Below are 14,830 nucleotides of genomic sequence, written 5' to 3' on the forward strand. Positions count from 1 at the left end.
CTTTATTGTCATTATTGTTAGTATTATTCTCGTCTTGTCTGTTATATCACAGCTGCTAATGCCAAGCTGACTCTGTGGAACGTCTGTTCATAAAGGTGAGCCATTCTTGCAGTCTCGTTGCTTGTTTTTGATTTCTCTCTCTCTCATGACCCAGCTTTTATCTCTACAGCTATGTGCATCTTAATTCTCATTGTTGTTTCATGCTTTCTGAGATGACATCATTGTAATGAATATATTCAAGGCTCACACTGGACCTAACTTCTAAGTTTCCAAGGTTTTATTCTATAGATGGGGATATACAGCATAATGTATGTACAAGTCAACCATTTTACTTTAGATGCAGATGCAGTGATTTGAGCTTCCAAGCAGCAGTTCGTGTCGCATGATTATATTGTTCTGGTTGTACTTTCGCACAGGTGCGATGGGCCGATCTTGAAGAAAAAAGACTTCAAGACAGAGACAGAGAGATTGGTTTTGTCGTTGGACAGACCAATTGGAATCGCATGCTTGATGATAACTATGCTGAGAAACAGCTGAACAAGACCAAATATATCTAGTCTGCGCATGGTGAGTCACTCCGAGTGAATGCCTTAGGAAACTTTTCTCGTGTCTACAATATCTTCTGAAAGATCTTTATTCTGCACCATTCCAAGTGCATTAATTTAGTTTTTATTGATTTTCATGCTGGTATTCGCATTTAATGGCTATGAAATGTTCAATACTCTCTCCTGAATGATTTTAAAATAAGCTATTTCTTGGTAGCGCTTGATTTTTTAGATCTTGTACGCAAAAAACTACTGTCTGACTCATCGTGAAGGGTTGATAGAAGAGTCCCTATTACTTGGGGAGTGTGAGTGATTCTTCCATGAGATTATTAAAGAACTTAGAAGAATGGCGGCTTACCACCAGCACTTTCAGTCATAATTGTTGTTTCCCGAGTTATTCTTGTCAATTTGTACATATTCAGTCACAATAAATTCTATCATTACGCTGGTCTTCGCTTAATATGTTGTAACAATGTCACATTTCTAGTGCACATGGCAGTCGCAACGTTGAGCTCTTTACAGACGCCATGAGAACTTATAAGCATTGCTATTAACACAATTCACCTTCCATTTTGAGAGATGACGTGAAGATAGTTTAGAATTGCGTTATCAGTAGTCATTGCCAGTTCATGCTGTTTTGTGCCTGGTTTGCAATAGCAAAGGTCAATAGATGATGTAGAGATTGAGCTAGAACCTTCATTTGACTGTGTGTTACAAATCCTGATTTACGCAGCAAAGCCTCAACAACGAAAATGCATTGTGTGTCAAAGCTTAAAGATTCAAACACACCAGGCGATTTTATCGCGTGCGTCATGAGTAGCGCGGAGATATCGCTGACGTGTGCCCAAACACACTTGGAGCGATTCACCAGCAAACCATAATGTGGGCATGCTCACAAACTGCCAATAAAATTCTGTATCATTAGTTTCTTCGGAGTTGTTAATAACCTTAAGTCAATAATGTGCCTTCTAGGCAATGACGTAAAAAACTTCCGTTTCTGTTATTAGGCCTATCTCACTTTCATGGATTGTTCACTACCAGAAATGCAAGAATAAAACGATAATTGTATTTCAACAGCAATGTTTAATAATTTTTATATATAGTTTACTTTATAGTAGTTTTTTTTATTTTTAATATAATAAATATTTACTATTCTCAAGATGGTCAATCTGCGCTACGATTGACTCCCAAATGTTGGTTTTCAACTGGGTTTCTGTAATTTTTGTGGACTGGGTGTGCTTTTATTAAATCTATGAACAATTCAGTGTTCGTTTTGATGATATTTCAGTCATAACAAAATAGCAAAATGTTATTGCTGTACGCTGGTGAACGTCTATATAAAAAAATTCCCAGCCATAGACTTGCGTTCTGTAAAAAACCAACCAATCGAAATGCATCTCGCGTGCGACAAAGTTGTGATGGAGAATGTCTAGCATTATCGCTCTGCATGAGCGAGTTGTAGCGCAGATTGGCGCCACGCAGCACGATATCGCACTAAATATCGCCTAGTGTGTTTGCACCTTTAGAGTTTTAATATTATTGTTCGTATAGCGAGTCAGACAACACTAACATGTAAGGATTAAGCCAATTGTGCTGTTGTTCTTAGCGAAATTGAGAATTAAAAATAGTTTTGGATAGATAGGCAGCATTTTACCTACTTTACATATGCTTATAGAGGATAATGGTTTAGTGTTGACTGCTCAATAATGAATGTGGTTTATTGATAATGTTGGACTCTGCAATTTCCAAGAAACTATGAGTTACGCGTGCAGCTCATAATTCAAAGCAGATATTGGTGTAGCCTGTCATTTTTCAAGCTATTTCATGCATTGCAAATATGAAATGGCAGCATTATTGCTGTTGCCCCACAGTTAACTTGCAATTTGACTGTATGTATTAGTAGCATATTTTTGTGTCTGCTGCATCAGGATATTACTCAAGTTTGTGTAGCCCCTCCGTGCAAAAAAAAGCTTACAAGAGTAGCTACATGGCTTGGATTCATGACTCGCATGTTTCTCCTGTTGACATGATTTTGACCAGCCTTTTTTTATTTCACATTGAGAGGTTTTCTTCTTTCTTGGTGTGAGTCATTTGTTCTGTAATGTTATACAATTGCAATCCTCATCTCTATCCAAAAATGTTAACCAAGTACAATTTTAAAATGTTAGAAAGTTGTGTAACCAATAAAATGTGACATTCTATAATTCTCAAAACAACTAAGAAGCCAAAGCATTGGTGTTCACTGTCTTAGCACAAATTCATCTATACCAAAGTTGACCAATTTTTAGTCTTGTTTTTTATTTCTGATAAGTTTATCAAGTTGTTGTTCATCTCATTTTACAAACCACATTCAAACAGTGTGATGGTAGTAAGCAAGAATTCAGCGTCTATAAGAAGAGACGGCGCACTAAATATCTTCCAAAAGTCTAAATGTGTCATGATCACAGAAACCATGGTTAAGTCGGGATTATAAGATTTAGAGTTATCTACACTGGCAGAAGGAGAAATTTCTCACAACTATTTTGCAAAAAAAATTGATTCTTGCTTAATTACAGCAGATTCTATGGTCAAAAAACTGAATGCGCGTTTACCATTAGTGTGAAAACATAGTTCCGAGAAAACTGGCGTTAAAGGTTGAGAAACGAAAACCAATGCACAATTTTGTTTACATTTCAAAACGTCATAGCAACAAATATCAAGAAGTTGTGATATTTATCTAGATTTCTGTATTTATATACAAAAAATTATGCTGAATTTAAAAATCTAAACAGATTTTAGCTGGTTGTCATAGAAATAGCTTTATATTTATATAAAAAAACGTATTATTTAATTTTGCAGATATTAAAAACGGCTTGGCAGTATCGCGATATTGGGCACAGCCAAATCATCAACAAAATCTTTAGAAAAATAACAACAGTAACATATTGCACACCATCGATCACTATATACTTCGATCTTGTAAACTCGAATGATTGTTCTTAAAATTAAATCTGAAAACAATCTTATAAAATCGAATAGTTATTCTTACAATTAAATATTGTAATAAGCTTGTAAGAATTGTTAGGAAAATATCATCGTAATTCCCTTTACTTTCACTGCTTTTGACATCAGTTGGAATACCAAAGTACTCATTATAAGTGTCCAAAATGTCAAAGTTATCTTTAAAATCGGCAAAAAGAAAACGATTATATTTATCGAACGCCATTTTTCAGTACTTCCTGTTTAGCATAGCAACGGTTTTAAGGGGGTTTTTTCCGAGGGTTAAAGACTTCTATTGGCTAAACTGACTTCAGATTCAGAAAGATCACTCTTTGATTGGTCCAGATGCACGTGTTACAAAAATCGTTACCAATATTATAAATTCAGTTAGTGCAACTTCAAAGTCGGATAACTCAACTTCGTGCTTTGCGACTTAACCATGGTTTCTGTGACCGCGACCCAAATGCTGTATTTTTTGTGGCAATTGTAAGAGGCCAAGTCTTGTAAGAGGTCAAGTCTTGTGTGTTGACATTCATATAGCCCGACGTAAGATGCTACCACTTTCTCGGTGTTTCAGAAGGCCATCTGATCTGGTAACACGGTAGGTAAGCTATTTATGGTGGTCCTTCGAAATATCTGGAGGTCTATGTCATAACATTTTGTTGTGCTATTGTCACATTCTGAGGTGTTTGATACGGTTTACATAATTGTAGCGCATTAAATACTATACATTATATAGGTCTAGTTACCACAAAAGGCCAAAAAACCTTGGTGAAAGGCCTATGTGAAGATTTTTTTGCTGTTTCAAGAGTTTCTACCAAATATAAATTTTAATTGTCTATGAAATCATAGCCTTCGAGGAAAGACTCAAACTTTTACTTTTTTATATTTATTGAGTTTTGCTGCCATTTTCCAGAGCAGTTTCTGTTTGATCACTAGACTATGCCCACTGGTACTAAATATATTGCAGTAATTTATTGGACTCACTCTTATTTATGCCTAAGCTGTTGCAGTAACATTTGCAGTTATTATTTTATTGAAGATTGTTACGTTGGTGGATGGGAGTTCAAACAGCACTAATAATTGCCTTGAACATAGAGCTCGATGAGGCTTTGCTGTTGTTGCAAGCATAAGTGATCAGATGTTTACACAGCGACTACTATTGACCTATGGAATCAGTTATAGCCGGTAATAAAACTACCTCCGTTTATGCTTACCACCTTGTATGTAGTTTATGGAATTTATCAGTGATGCCAATTTACAACTATTTACATTCATTCTAAGTATCAACAAGTTTAATTATTTTATCCTATAAAATAATTAGTGGTTATTATATTTGTGATATTTGTTCACTTTAGACATGAGTATGTCATTACATCATTGCCTCCTACAACAGAATAATCGGCAACTGATCTGTTGTCATGAGGGCAGTAATGTGCCACTACATGTTTTACAGATAGTGTTGGCTTTTCAGTGTAAATACTGAACCATTATGATACTATGGTAACTTTACTTGAAAAGTTAATTTGCTGTAGAAGAAGTATTGCACCATAAATTTGTCATAAGTTGCGATATTTTATGAGATACAAGCACTTTTCGATGTCAAGCCTTTCAGAACCTCGGACAGAGGTAATTTTAAAATGTATAAAAATAATATGCATGCTTAAATTAGGTTTTACAAGGTTTTTAAATTGTTTTAAAACTGAAGCTCAATGCATAACATCCTTTTATTTTTAATATTTGCTGGCCAATAGAATGACTGCCAATATGGCTGGCAATAGAATGACTTGAATGACCGTTATTCTTTGATTTCAAATCTTTAACTGTTAATCATAGATATTTAATTAAAACTATGATAAATAAAGCACAAAAGTAAAGTTTTCTGCTATGGCCATTACTTTTTTTTACCCCAACATTAGTTTCATTGTCATATTTTTGTAAATACCCCGTTATAAGAGTTCATTTGTTGACAGCTTTTTCTTTATGAAATGCACAAGGTAAACTCTATCACAGGCAGCGATAGCCTGAATAGTGAACATTTTTCTGAGATTGTTTTTCTACATTCTCAAATTTTATAGTTTTTGTTAGAATTCCCAAACTTTAATATCAACTATATCCTCTACAGTCTACGTTATCCTTATTCATTCAGATTCTACATCCAAAGTGCCTCATAGCGCTTCTGAATAAACTCGTCAATGTTATCATCATTGACCCCAAGCCTTTTTTGTGAGAGAATTGCATAAATTCTGCCTCATCCCACTCTGTGGTCTACAACTGGTGAACAACTTGTGGGTGACAGCATTAGGCCAAAGTTTCTCCGAACTGCAGTAAGAGGAAGTTTGGGCATGTCCTGCCGAGCCATGTCGATGATGGTGACTCACTCAATTTTAGCTAGGCTTTGATGATCTTCGAGGCCAATTGGTAATTGAAGATAATTTTTTTGTAACAAAAGATAATTTTTTATGTCAAATAACCCAAAAATCATGCACATAGCGCCTTTTGGAAGAGAAGGTGTCATGTTACTTGTAATATGAACGTTTATCTGCATACTTTTTATATAGCCACAAAATTTCAATGATTCTACTTGCGACATTCTCAATCAGTTGAAGCAATATCGTTCAATGTTCAACAAAAGGTCTTTTTCAACTGTTCCAATCTGTAGTACTATTAAGTTGACATACTTGGTGATACTGCAACTACAAAGGAGTCATGCAAATAATAGGCATGGTATTTTTCTGTTTTATTCTTTTTCAGTTTATGAAATGTTGACAAAACAGATTTTTAAACAGAAAAAACAAAAATGCCACAAGTTCACTGGTCTTCCTGCTCTACAAAACCACTAGCATCTTTATTAATATTCAGATGCAGTTTTATGAAGACTTGGCACATGGTAAAATACATTGTCACTCCTGGTAGAAGCAGAATTATCAGTGCATTGAATTTGCTAAAAAGGCTTGTCTGTTCTTGCCTTTTGCATTTACCAAAGTAAAACTAGCGTTTTGTTTACAAAAGCAGGTAGTATTGTGTCGGAACTGCCTAAATGTTGTTTACGGGAATTGACATGCTTTGCACATCAGTTAACAGTAGCAAGTATTTCAGTGACATGCAATAAGATTAAGCTAGAAATTGCCTTTTTAAACTGTTATTTTGTTATAAACTTTTGGTTACTTACATTACCAAAGGTACTGTTGAATTTCCTACCCTTGGTAGAATACATATGAGTTGCTCCTGCGGCATTGTGGGAGAATTATGGTAGTTTTTGCAATGAACGAGGCACTCTATAGTAAGGGTTAACCTTGTCATAAAGGTCTTGTGGGCAGTTGGTAAGCAAAATACGTATTTTGAAAAATCTGGCCTTAGATCTCTGTAACTAGTTACTGTTCTTAGGCTAAGTTTACTGGCTGCTTGCCATATAGCTGACGTATTCGGTGAATACTAAAATTATTTCCATTTAATTTTTTTACAGGCAATCCTACAATCGTTATAATAATTACAATGTCAATCATTTGTCGACAAAGACATTAAGTAGAAGATGCTGTATGAAAACATGAGAGACGCGGTGATCGCTCCATGTGTACTTCATTTTTATGCAAACCACTTTTAAAATCAAAAGTGTATTGAATTTAAAACTGCTAGAGTTGGGTATCGTTAATAAAAATGTTGTTAGTTTTGCCTCTTTAGAAAATGTAATAATAGTCATTTAGCAAAGTGGTATGACACAAGTTTTTCATGAAATGTTATCATTATCATAAGTCACACTGTAGAGTCATGTATGTTAAACTTGAATACACTTTACATGTATACCAGCCTCAACTGAAGTACTATCAACAAGACTGCATACAGCTTCCGTTTCAAGGCGGCTCTGCAAGATATATCTGAGACCGTCTCATCAGTCTACCGATATGAAAGTCGATGTTGTGTCGTTTCTGTCCTACTAATTTGCTGGCTCTGTTTCCTTCAACTAATTTCAACCCTAACCACGGAATGTGACTTGCATAAAATATTTGGCTGATTATCCAGATGTTCAAGAGCTAGCAAATTGGTAGGAAGAAATAACAACTAACTGAAGTTGAAGGAGTCAGCTTTTTTAAACAAAACAAACCGGGATAATGACAAAAACTAAAAATATATGCTTTGCTTAATAATTTAATAGCATTAGCAAGACTACTACTACTCTATGCAATGTTAAGTTACAGTGGGAAGACAAAGGCAACTATGTCAAACCTTTATTTAATTTAGTGGCTAACTGTTGCCATTTTTTGTATGTTTTATGTTTGTTATATGGCAGATGCTTCATAATGCTCACATTCCTTCATTAGGCCTAAAGCCATATACAGTAAGTTTCTATGAGAGTGCTTCAAATATCTCTACATTAATTTTAAGTATTAAATGCTGAATTTAAGGATGATGCAAGAAACAGTTGCCTGACTTGCAAAAATAAATATTCACCTACACTGTTTCCATGACACGCATGATGAAAACGGTGTAAATCCGCAAGCTAAGCAAGTTTTGTGATTCGAAATTCTTTATCAAATCCATCTTGTTTGATGGTAATGATGGAAATGGCACTTGCGAATGATGGGCATTAGAATATCGCTGGCTATTCCGTTATAAACATTTTCATCCTTCAGTCATTTTTATTTGATTTGATCAGTCTCAGTTCCCAATGTCCTCCTATTGCTGCTAAGCTGGGCCTGACAATACTGGGTAGCTATTTATAGTCATTAGTTAGGCTAATACTTGACTTATAGGGTCACGGGCTGCGAAAGAAATTTTTCCAAACAGGTTTACATACGGCAGTAAAATCTTGGCTCCTGATTGGATTTAGTAATTGAGTGTTAAAAACCAAAAAAAGTACATTAAAAATCAATAGTTATAATTATAAAGGAACACAAAATTTTAAATGACGTAGTAAGAATTATGTTATTCAAAAAGTGCTGTTAAAACGTAAGAGTTCACTCGAAACTCATTGATTTAAGCCATTTTTTAATAAATTTTGGAGTTTTGTGTTCCTTTTAATTATAACTACTGGTTTTTAATGTAATGATGTAGGCTTTGGTTACTAAAACATATCGGGAGCTAAGATTTTACTGCCATATGTAAACCTGTTTGGGAATAAAATTTTGCTCACAGCCTGGCTTTAAATGCGCATCGTACAGGTGTTCATTGAAACACTGGATTGCAAAGTAGCTCTACTTGAGCACAGCTCGAACTACGAGTCATGGAAATATAGTGCTTGTTTATGCAAGTGTGGTCTCTGAAGATCTACACGCGTAATGTCTAAAAATTCGTGCGTGTGGATCTGAAGAACCATGTGTATATTTACTGCTCACAAGGTTTTTAGTAAGGTAAGTTCACGAGGTTTTTAATGTCATAATTTTCCAAGTCAGTTTTCAAGGTCCTGTGTTCAATCTGTACATACATCGTAGTCTGGTTTTTTGCAGTTAATTTTTATTGTAACAAACTTTTAACGAAGTGGTTATTCATCCAAAACTTCCTTTAATTAATATATAATGGGGCTAAGCAACCAATAATTGCATTTAAATGTGACTCAGTGTTTCTATGGCTCTTTAATTTGAAGATTTTATATATTCGAGCATGTCTAGATTGTGGAAGCTCCTTCATAAGGTTTTAATAACATGAATTTGTAATATGTATATTGCTTCATGCATATATTCAAATGCTCAATTAAATACATTCATATACATATAGTTTCTAAATATTAGATGCAGATTCATCTTGGAAATTCTGGCATTACTTGATGATTTTTCACAGCAAATAGGTGATATATTAAGAATAGGTGCCAATAATGTTTCATTAGTTTTGAGAACATACAGATTGTTTCATTGTAAAAAAAAAATAGTATTATTGCGATGCCAACATAAACCTTCTAAAGACAGCCTTCTCAGAGTGCCTTCTTAGCCCTGGTTATTTCACAATTTACTGCAATGTTATTTTCTATAACTATCTACTGTAGGTTGAAATGAAAGCCAGTGAGATATTTCTTGTTGAAACGGTACATGGGTGTTACCGAGTGTCAAGGTGAGCATGTTGTTAATTTAACAGTTTGCCACAGCTTTATTGTAGATTAACACATTGACGTCTAACCTTATGTACGCAAGTATGCCCCCTGATCTTACACCGTATTACCCACTTTCCATCAACTGTGAAAGCATTTAAAATAGCACAATACCTTTTGAACTGAACATCATATTGAAGCCCCAAGCTTGTAGAACTCTATTAAAAGAACAAAAATTAAACACAGCAAATAGTTTCTTTCACACTCTTTCAAAGATGTTTAGAGGTAACTGAAGAAGTATATTGGTTAGTGTAAACTCAATTGGATAATGTGTTCTTTTGAGAATAAAAAACAAGATGTTTAGTGTAAAACTCTTATTGCTGAGGAAAAGCTTTCTAGTTTGCTTTTTCAGTTAGCTTGCATACAAAGAATTTCGATCAGTACTCATTAGAAACTACTGTTCCTACGGCAGCCATTTATTATTTATCAGTCAGTTATAAATGCCTGCCGTATTTCGGCAATATCTCCAGAGCTAATTATAGTCTAATCAACTGGAAACTTTTGCATTACGCAGACATTGCATACCCCATAAAGCAATCAAAGTTAGGTGATCCTACGTAACCCGAAAATACAAAAAGAACTGATGTTCTATCAGCCGCCATTTTTCGGTCTGTGAGAAGTGCCCTCTTTATTTCTGCAATATCTCAAGAAATAATTGTCCAATCATTTGAAACTTTTGGAATATGTTAGAAACATATAGCCTACCGCACAATTGCTCAAAATTTTATAATTTGTATATATAAATTTTAGTGTCTGTCGGTCTGTCTAGCTATATCTGTCCAGTTATATATATCCGACCAGTTATATGTCCAGACGATTTTATCTCGGAACTTCCCTTTCACCAGGCTATAAGCTAACCAATTGAGCTACGCAAGATGCATTGGATTCATCGGGCGATGAGTGGTTATTTAGATTAAAATACGTATAGTATATGCGATACGTATTTTAACTTACCTATGTATAGTATAGCTTCAGCATCGTCACTAAAGCTTGTTCTCACGGCTCCTATTAGTAAGTTTAGCAATATGGATACTACCTTGCTCAAATTAGTCAGGCAACTACATTGCCTGCTTCTGTTTATAAGCTGTTTTTAATATGAGTGCAACGCCAAGCATTCTGCTAGCACTACATGCACTGGAAGTACAAAAGTGCAAAACGAACTAGTGTTAGGTTGGCAGCCATTTTTCATTTCTCTTTTGACATAGCTGTTGTCGGTAGTTTTGCTATATTTCAAGTACCAATAGTCTTATTGACATGAAACTTTGGATTTATATTAAAGTCTTATAGCACACAAAGCCACCAAAACCAGAAATTCGAGTTTGCGGCGACTTAGGATCAAGTAGATCAGGTAGATCAAGTAGATCAGATTTCCGAGTTTTCTCGTTGCTAAGCTTCAAAGTGTTAAATAAAGTTTCATTATTCTGTAAAATCTGCAATTTGTGGAACTTTTAGTACAATAATCTACTAAAATGTGTTTTCTGCTTGGGTTATACGTAGTTTACCTACGTATAACCCAAGTCATATGTAGGCATATCCTAGATGTTTATGGCATCGTCATTGTTGTTTCATTGCCTCAAAGCTACAACATAGGAAGAGCATAAGCATCTGGCTACGTCATACACTCATACCTCGGTATATACACTTAATACGTTCTGTGACTTAGCTCGTATGTTTATTCTCTCGTAACTCAATGCAATTCCTGTATAAAATAGTTAAATACAAATTAATCAGTTGCCCCTCTCTGAAAAAAGCCTTAAAACAGTATATTGTAAGGGAAAAAACATGCTTTTAATTATTCTAATTCACCGCATACTCTCACAAAGTCACAAATACATACCTAATGGTTATGATCTGCGATAAGCTGCGACTTCATGCACAGTACCGTATATAGAGGTCTTACTTTGGAGACAGACGGTAGCTGCTAACAGCATGGTGAGAGAGAGACCAGCAGCAACATTTTTGGATTACTACACTTTTGTGACAATACATAACATAAAAGTTAAATTTGACTTAAATGAATTAGAATACTATATGCACATTTGAAAATAAGTTTAACTTTTACGTTACACTAAACTTAATTCTTTCTTTCACTTTTCTACCATCTCTTTTTGACTCATTCTTTTGCCTGACTATTTCACCTTCACTTTTAGCCGGCTTTTTTAGAATGCTTTTCAAACTGATTCGATGAAAAAGACCGAGCGATGCTGTTCATGAAAGCGATCTCTCACATTCGGTCCCTCTGCCACTTACCGAATGCATCGATAACCGTCTCGCATGCTCATATCTCAAATTTGTCTCGTATCTCAAGCCAAAAACTTGCTTTGAATTTTGCTCGTGCCTTAAATTTCTCACATGTTGGGACACTCGTATGTTTAGGTGTGACTGTACACATATTTTTCGTAAACAGCAATACACAAGCAACAGGCTAATATGTTCTGCGGATCAGTCTGTCCATTGTTCCCTGCCAAAAATGAGCTGCCAACATTAATTGCATAACTGCATCATTTAAACATAGATTGTTGATTTGTATATAGTCAATGAATTTCATATGCCAAATAAATTGTTTAATTTGATTATTATCAAATTATATTTTGCTTCGAGTAATGTGTCAAAAAGGAAGCTGTCACATTTAATCTCATGTTCGTCTGTTTTGGGCATCATTGACTTGAGAAGTACATCATTGAATAGTCCTCATTCAGAAGGAATTGTTTACTCAACGCTATCTTCTGCATTGTTTAGCTTTATGCAAGTGTGTTTCGACCCCGTGTGACACACTGCTCTAGTTAAAGCCACTGTATAGTTGCAGATAAAAAGCATGGTATTTGATCTCTGCAAGGATTGAAAAAATTATGAGTTATTTACTCGATTTTAACCAAGGTTCTCATATTTTCGTTAGAGTGCTGTTGTTGCCGAAGAATACTAAAAGAATTTGAAAATGAGCTGAAAAAGTTCCACATGAGGGCAAGTTGTAGAACAACATAACACATAGTAAGTCTTCAAAAGTACCGTAGTTGAAGAATACCATTGCTATAGTAAAATAGTAGCACATATTTTTAACATTACCGAATGACTCTGTCAACTAACCCAACAGGGTTGCAATAGGAATCATCAGGGACTATCGTTTAATTGTTCCTCTCCAGAATCTTTTACTGACGGGAGTCCATTCAATTTGATTTCTGTTTTCTATTTTAATAGAAATACTTAGCTTTAAGGATATGTGACACTGGCAAAATCTACATGTACATAGTTAGCGAAAATAGTTACAGGGCGGACAACTTTATTTTTATCGAGAGTATTTTTCTCATAAAATAATTAGCAATAGTCAGGCACGCTTTCACAGGATCCACAGCACAGATCAATGGTCAACACCAAGTCCTGCTGTTACAGTAAAAGTTGTCATGTGATCGACTATCTACCTTGTTCACCAAACAAGAATTTGATGCTCCGGGCAATACACTAATTTCACTGACAGAAATTTTAAAGATCTTCGTTTAGGGTAGCCAAATACTCACCACACACGCATCGAATCCTTAATATAATTGAGCGGGTGTGGTCTAATACCCATCTAGAGATTAATGTAATATTCCAACTAAACTTTGGTCTATGTATTGCTAAGAAACTCGGTCTATTACCTGTCACTGTCTATCAATACGAGCAATATTTTATTTCCATTCCGATAGTTCAGGGTAGACAATGCTTAACTCTTTTACTACGAAATTTGTCGCTCATTCTGTGATTGAAATAATTTTTGCCAGAAAAACTTTTGCTGGTGTACACTAAGTATTGCTGGTATACACCAAGTATCGCTGGTGTACACTAAGTATTGCTGGCGTACATTAAGTATCGCTGATGTACCCTAAGTATCGCTGATGTACACTAAGTATTGCTGGTGTACACTAAGTATCGCTGATGTACACTAAGTATTGCTGGTGTACACTAAGTATCGCTGGTGAACACTAAGTATCGCTGGTGTACACTAAGTATTGCTGGCGTACATTAAGTATCGCTTATGTACCCTAAGTATCGCTGATGTACACTAAGTATTGCTGGTGTACACTAAGTATCGCTGGTGAACACTAAGTATTGCTGATGTACCCTAAGTATCGCTGATGTACACTAAGTATTGCTGGTGTACACTAAGTATCGCTGGTGAACACTAAGTATCGCTGGTGAAAACTAAGTATTGCTGATGTACCCTAAGTATTGCTGGTGTACACTAAGAATTGCTGGCGTACATTAAGTATCGCTGGTGAACACTAAGTATTGCTGGTGTACCCTAAGTATCGCTGATGTACACTAAGTATCGCTGATGTACACTAAGTATCGCTGATATACACTAAGTATTGCTGGTGTACACTAAGTATCGCTGATGTACACTAAGTATTGCTGGTGTACACTAAGTATCGCTGGTGAACACTAAGTATTGCTAGTGTACACTAAGTATCGCTGATGTACACTAAGTATTGCTGGCGTACATTAAGTATTGCTGATGTACCCTAACTATTGCTGATGTACACTAAGTATTGCTGATGTACACTAAGTATTGCTGATGTACACTAAGTATCGCTGATGTACACTAAGTATTGCTGATGTACACTAAGTATTGCTGGTGTACACTAAGTATTGCTGATGTACACTAAGTATCGCTGGTGAACACCAAGTATCGCTGGTGTACACTAAGTATTGCTGGCGTACATTAAGTATCGCTGATGTACCCTAAGTATCGCTGATGTACACTAAGTATTGCTGGTGTACACTAAGTATCGCTGGTGAACACTAAGTATTGCTGATGTACCCTAAGTATCGCTGATGTACACTAAGTATTGCTGGTGTACACTAAGTATCGCTGGTGAACACTAACACTATGTTTCCATGATGCGCAGTGCTTCGGAGTTGCGCTATCTCCGAATCATGGAAACGGCGTCTTCGCACTGAAATCACTGCGCACTGATCAGTGCGAAGCCAGTGCAAATTCGCAGCAAAGAAACAGCGACTGCGCAGTGGCTGCGCATAGCTCTCATGCCGTGGATACGGATTCTTCGAAGGCCACACACTAGTACAAAGGTTGTCCTGCTAATCTTGTTTTTCTATTTTTCCGATCTTCTTTCACCTAAATTTAATTATGGTCTGCATTCACGAGAATGATGAGGTGATTACTTTCCTGGACTTTGTTATCGATGCCAACACATTTCGAAAAATAGGTGGCAAGTCCTGAATTAACGTATAA

General features: G+C 35.6%; 1 protein-coding gene across 7 annotated transcripts in view; it reads left to right on the forward strand.

The window, feature by feature from the left end:
• LOC137399339 (YLP motif-containing protein 1-like) overlaps window positions 1-14,830 on the forward strand; it is a 54,722-nt gene that overhangs the window by 36,615 nt on the left and 3,277 nt on the right. The window contains exons 24-26 of one of the 7 annotated variants that reach the window (XR_010979145.1): window positions 4,567-4,712; window positions 9,502-9,566; window positions 12,500-12,591. Coding sequence is in view for 1 of the 7 variants with exons in the window: in XM_068085410.1 (XP_067941511.1) it covers window positions 417-557 (141 nt within the window). In the remaining 6 variants the exon portion in view is untranslated. Of the gene's footprint in view, window positions 1-416; window positions 568-777; window positions 989-4,566; window positions 4,713-5,673; window positions 5,697-9,501; window positions 9,567-12,499; window positions 12,592-14,830 lie in introns of those variants that run through there. The other 6 variants (XR_010979144.1, XR_010979143.1, XR_010979147.1 and 3 more) reach the window with 6 other exon arrangements.

The sequence above is a fragment of the Watersipora subatra genome, chromosome 7 (assembly GCF_963576615.1).
Source record: "Watersipora subatra chromosome 7, tzWatSuba1.1, whole genome shotgun sequence".
Classification (NCBI taxonomy): domain Eukaryota; kingdom Metazoa; phylum Bryozoa; class Gymnolaemata; order Cheilostomatida; family Watersiporidae; genus Watersipora; species Watersipora subatra.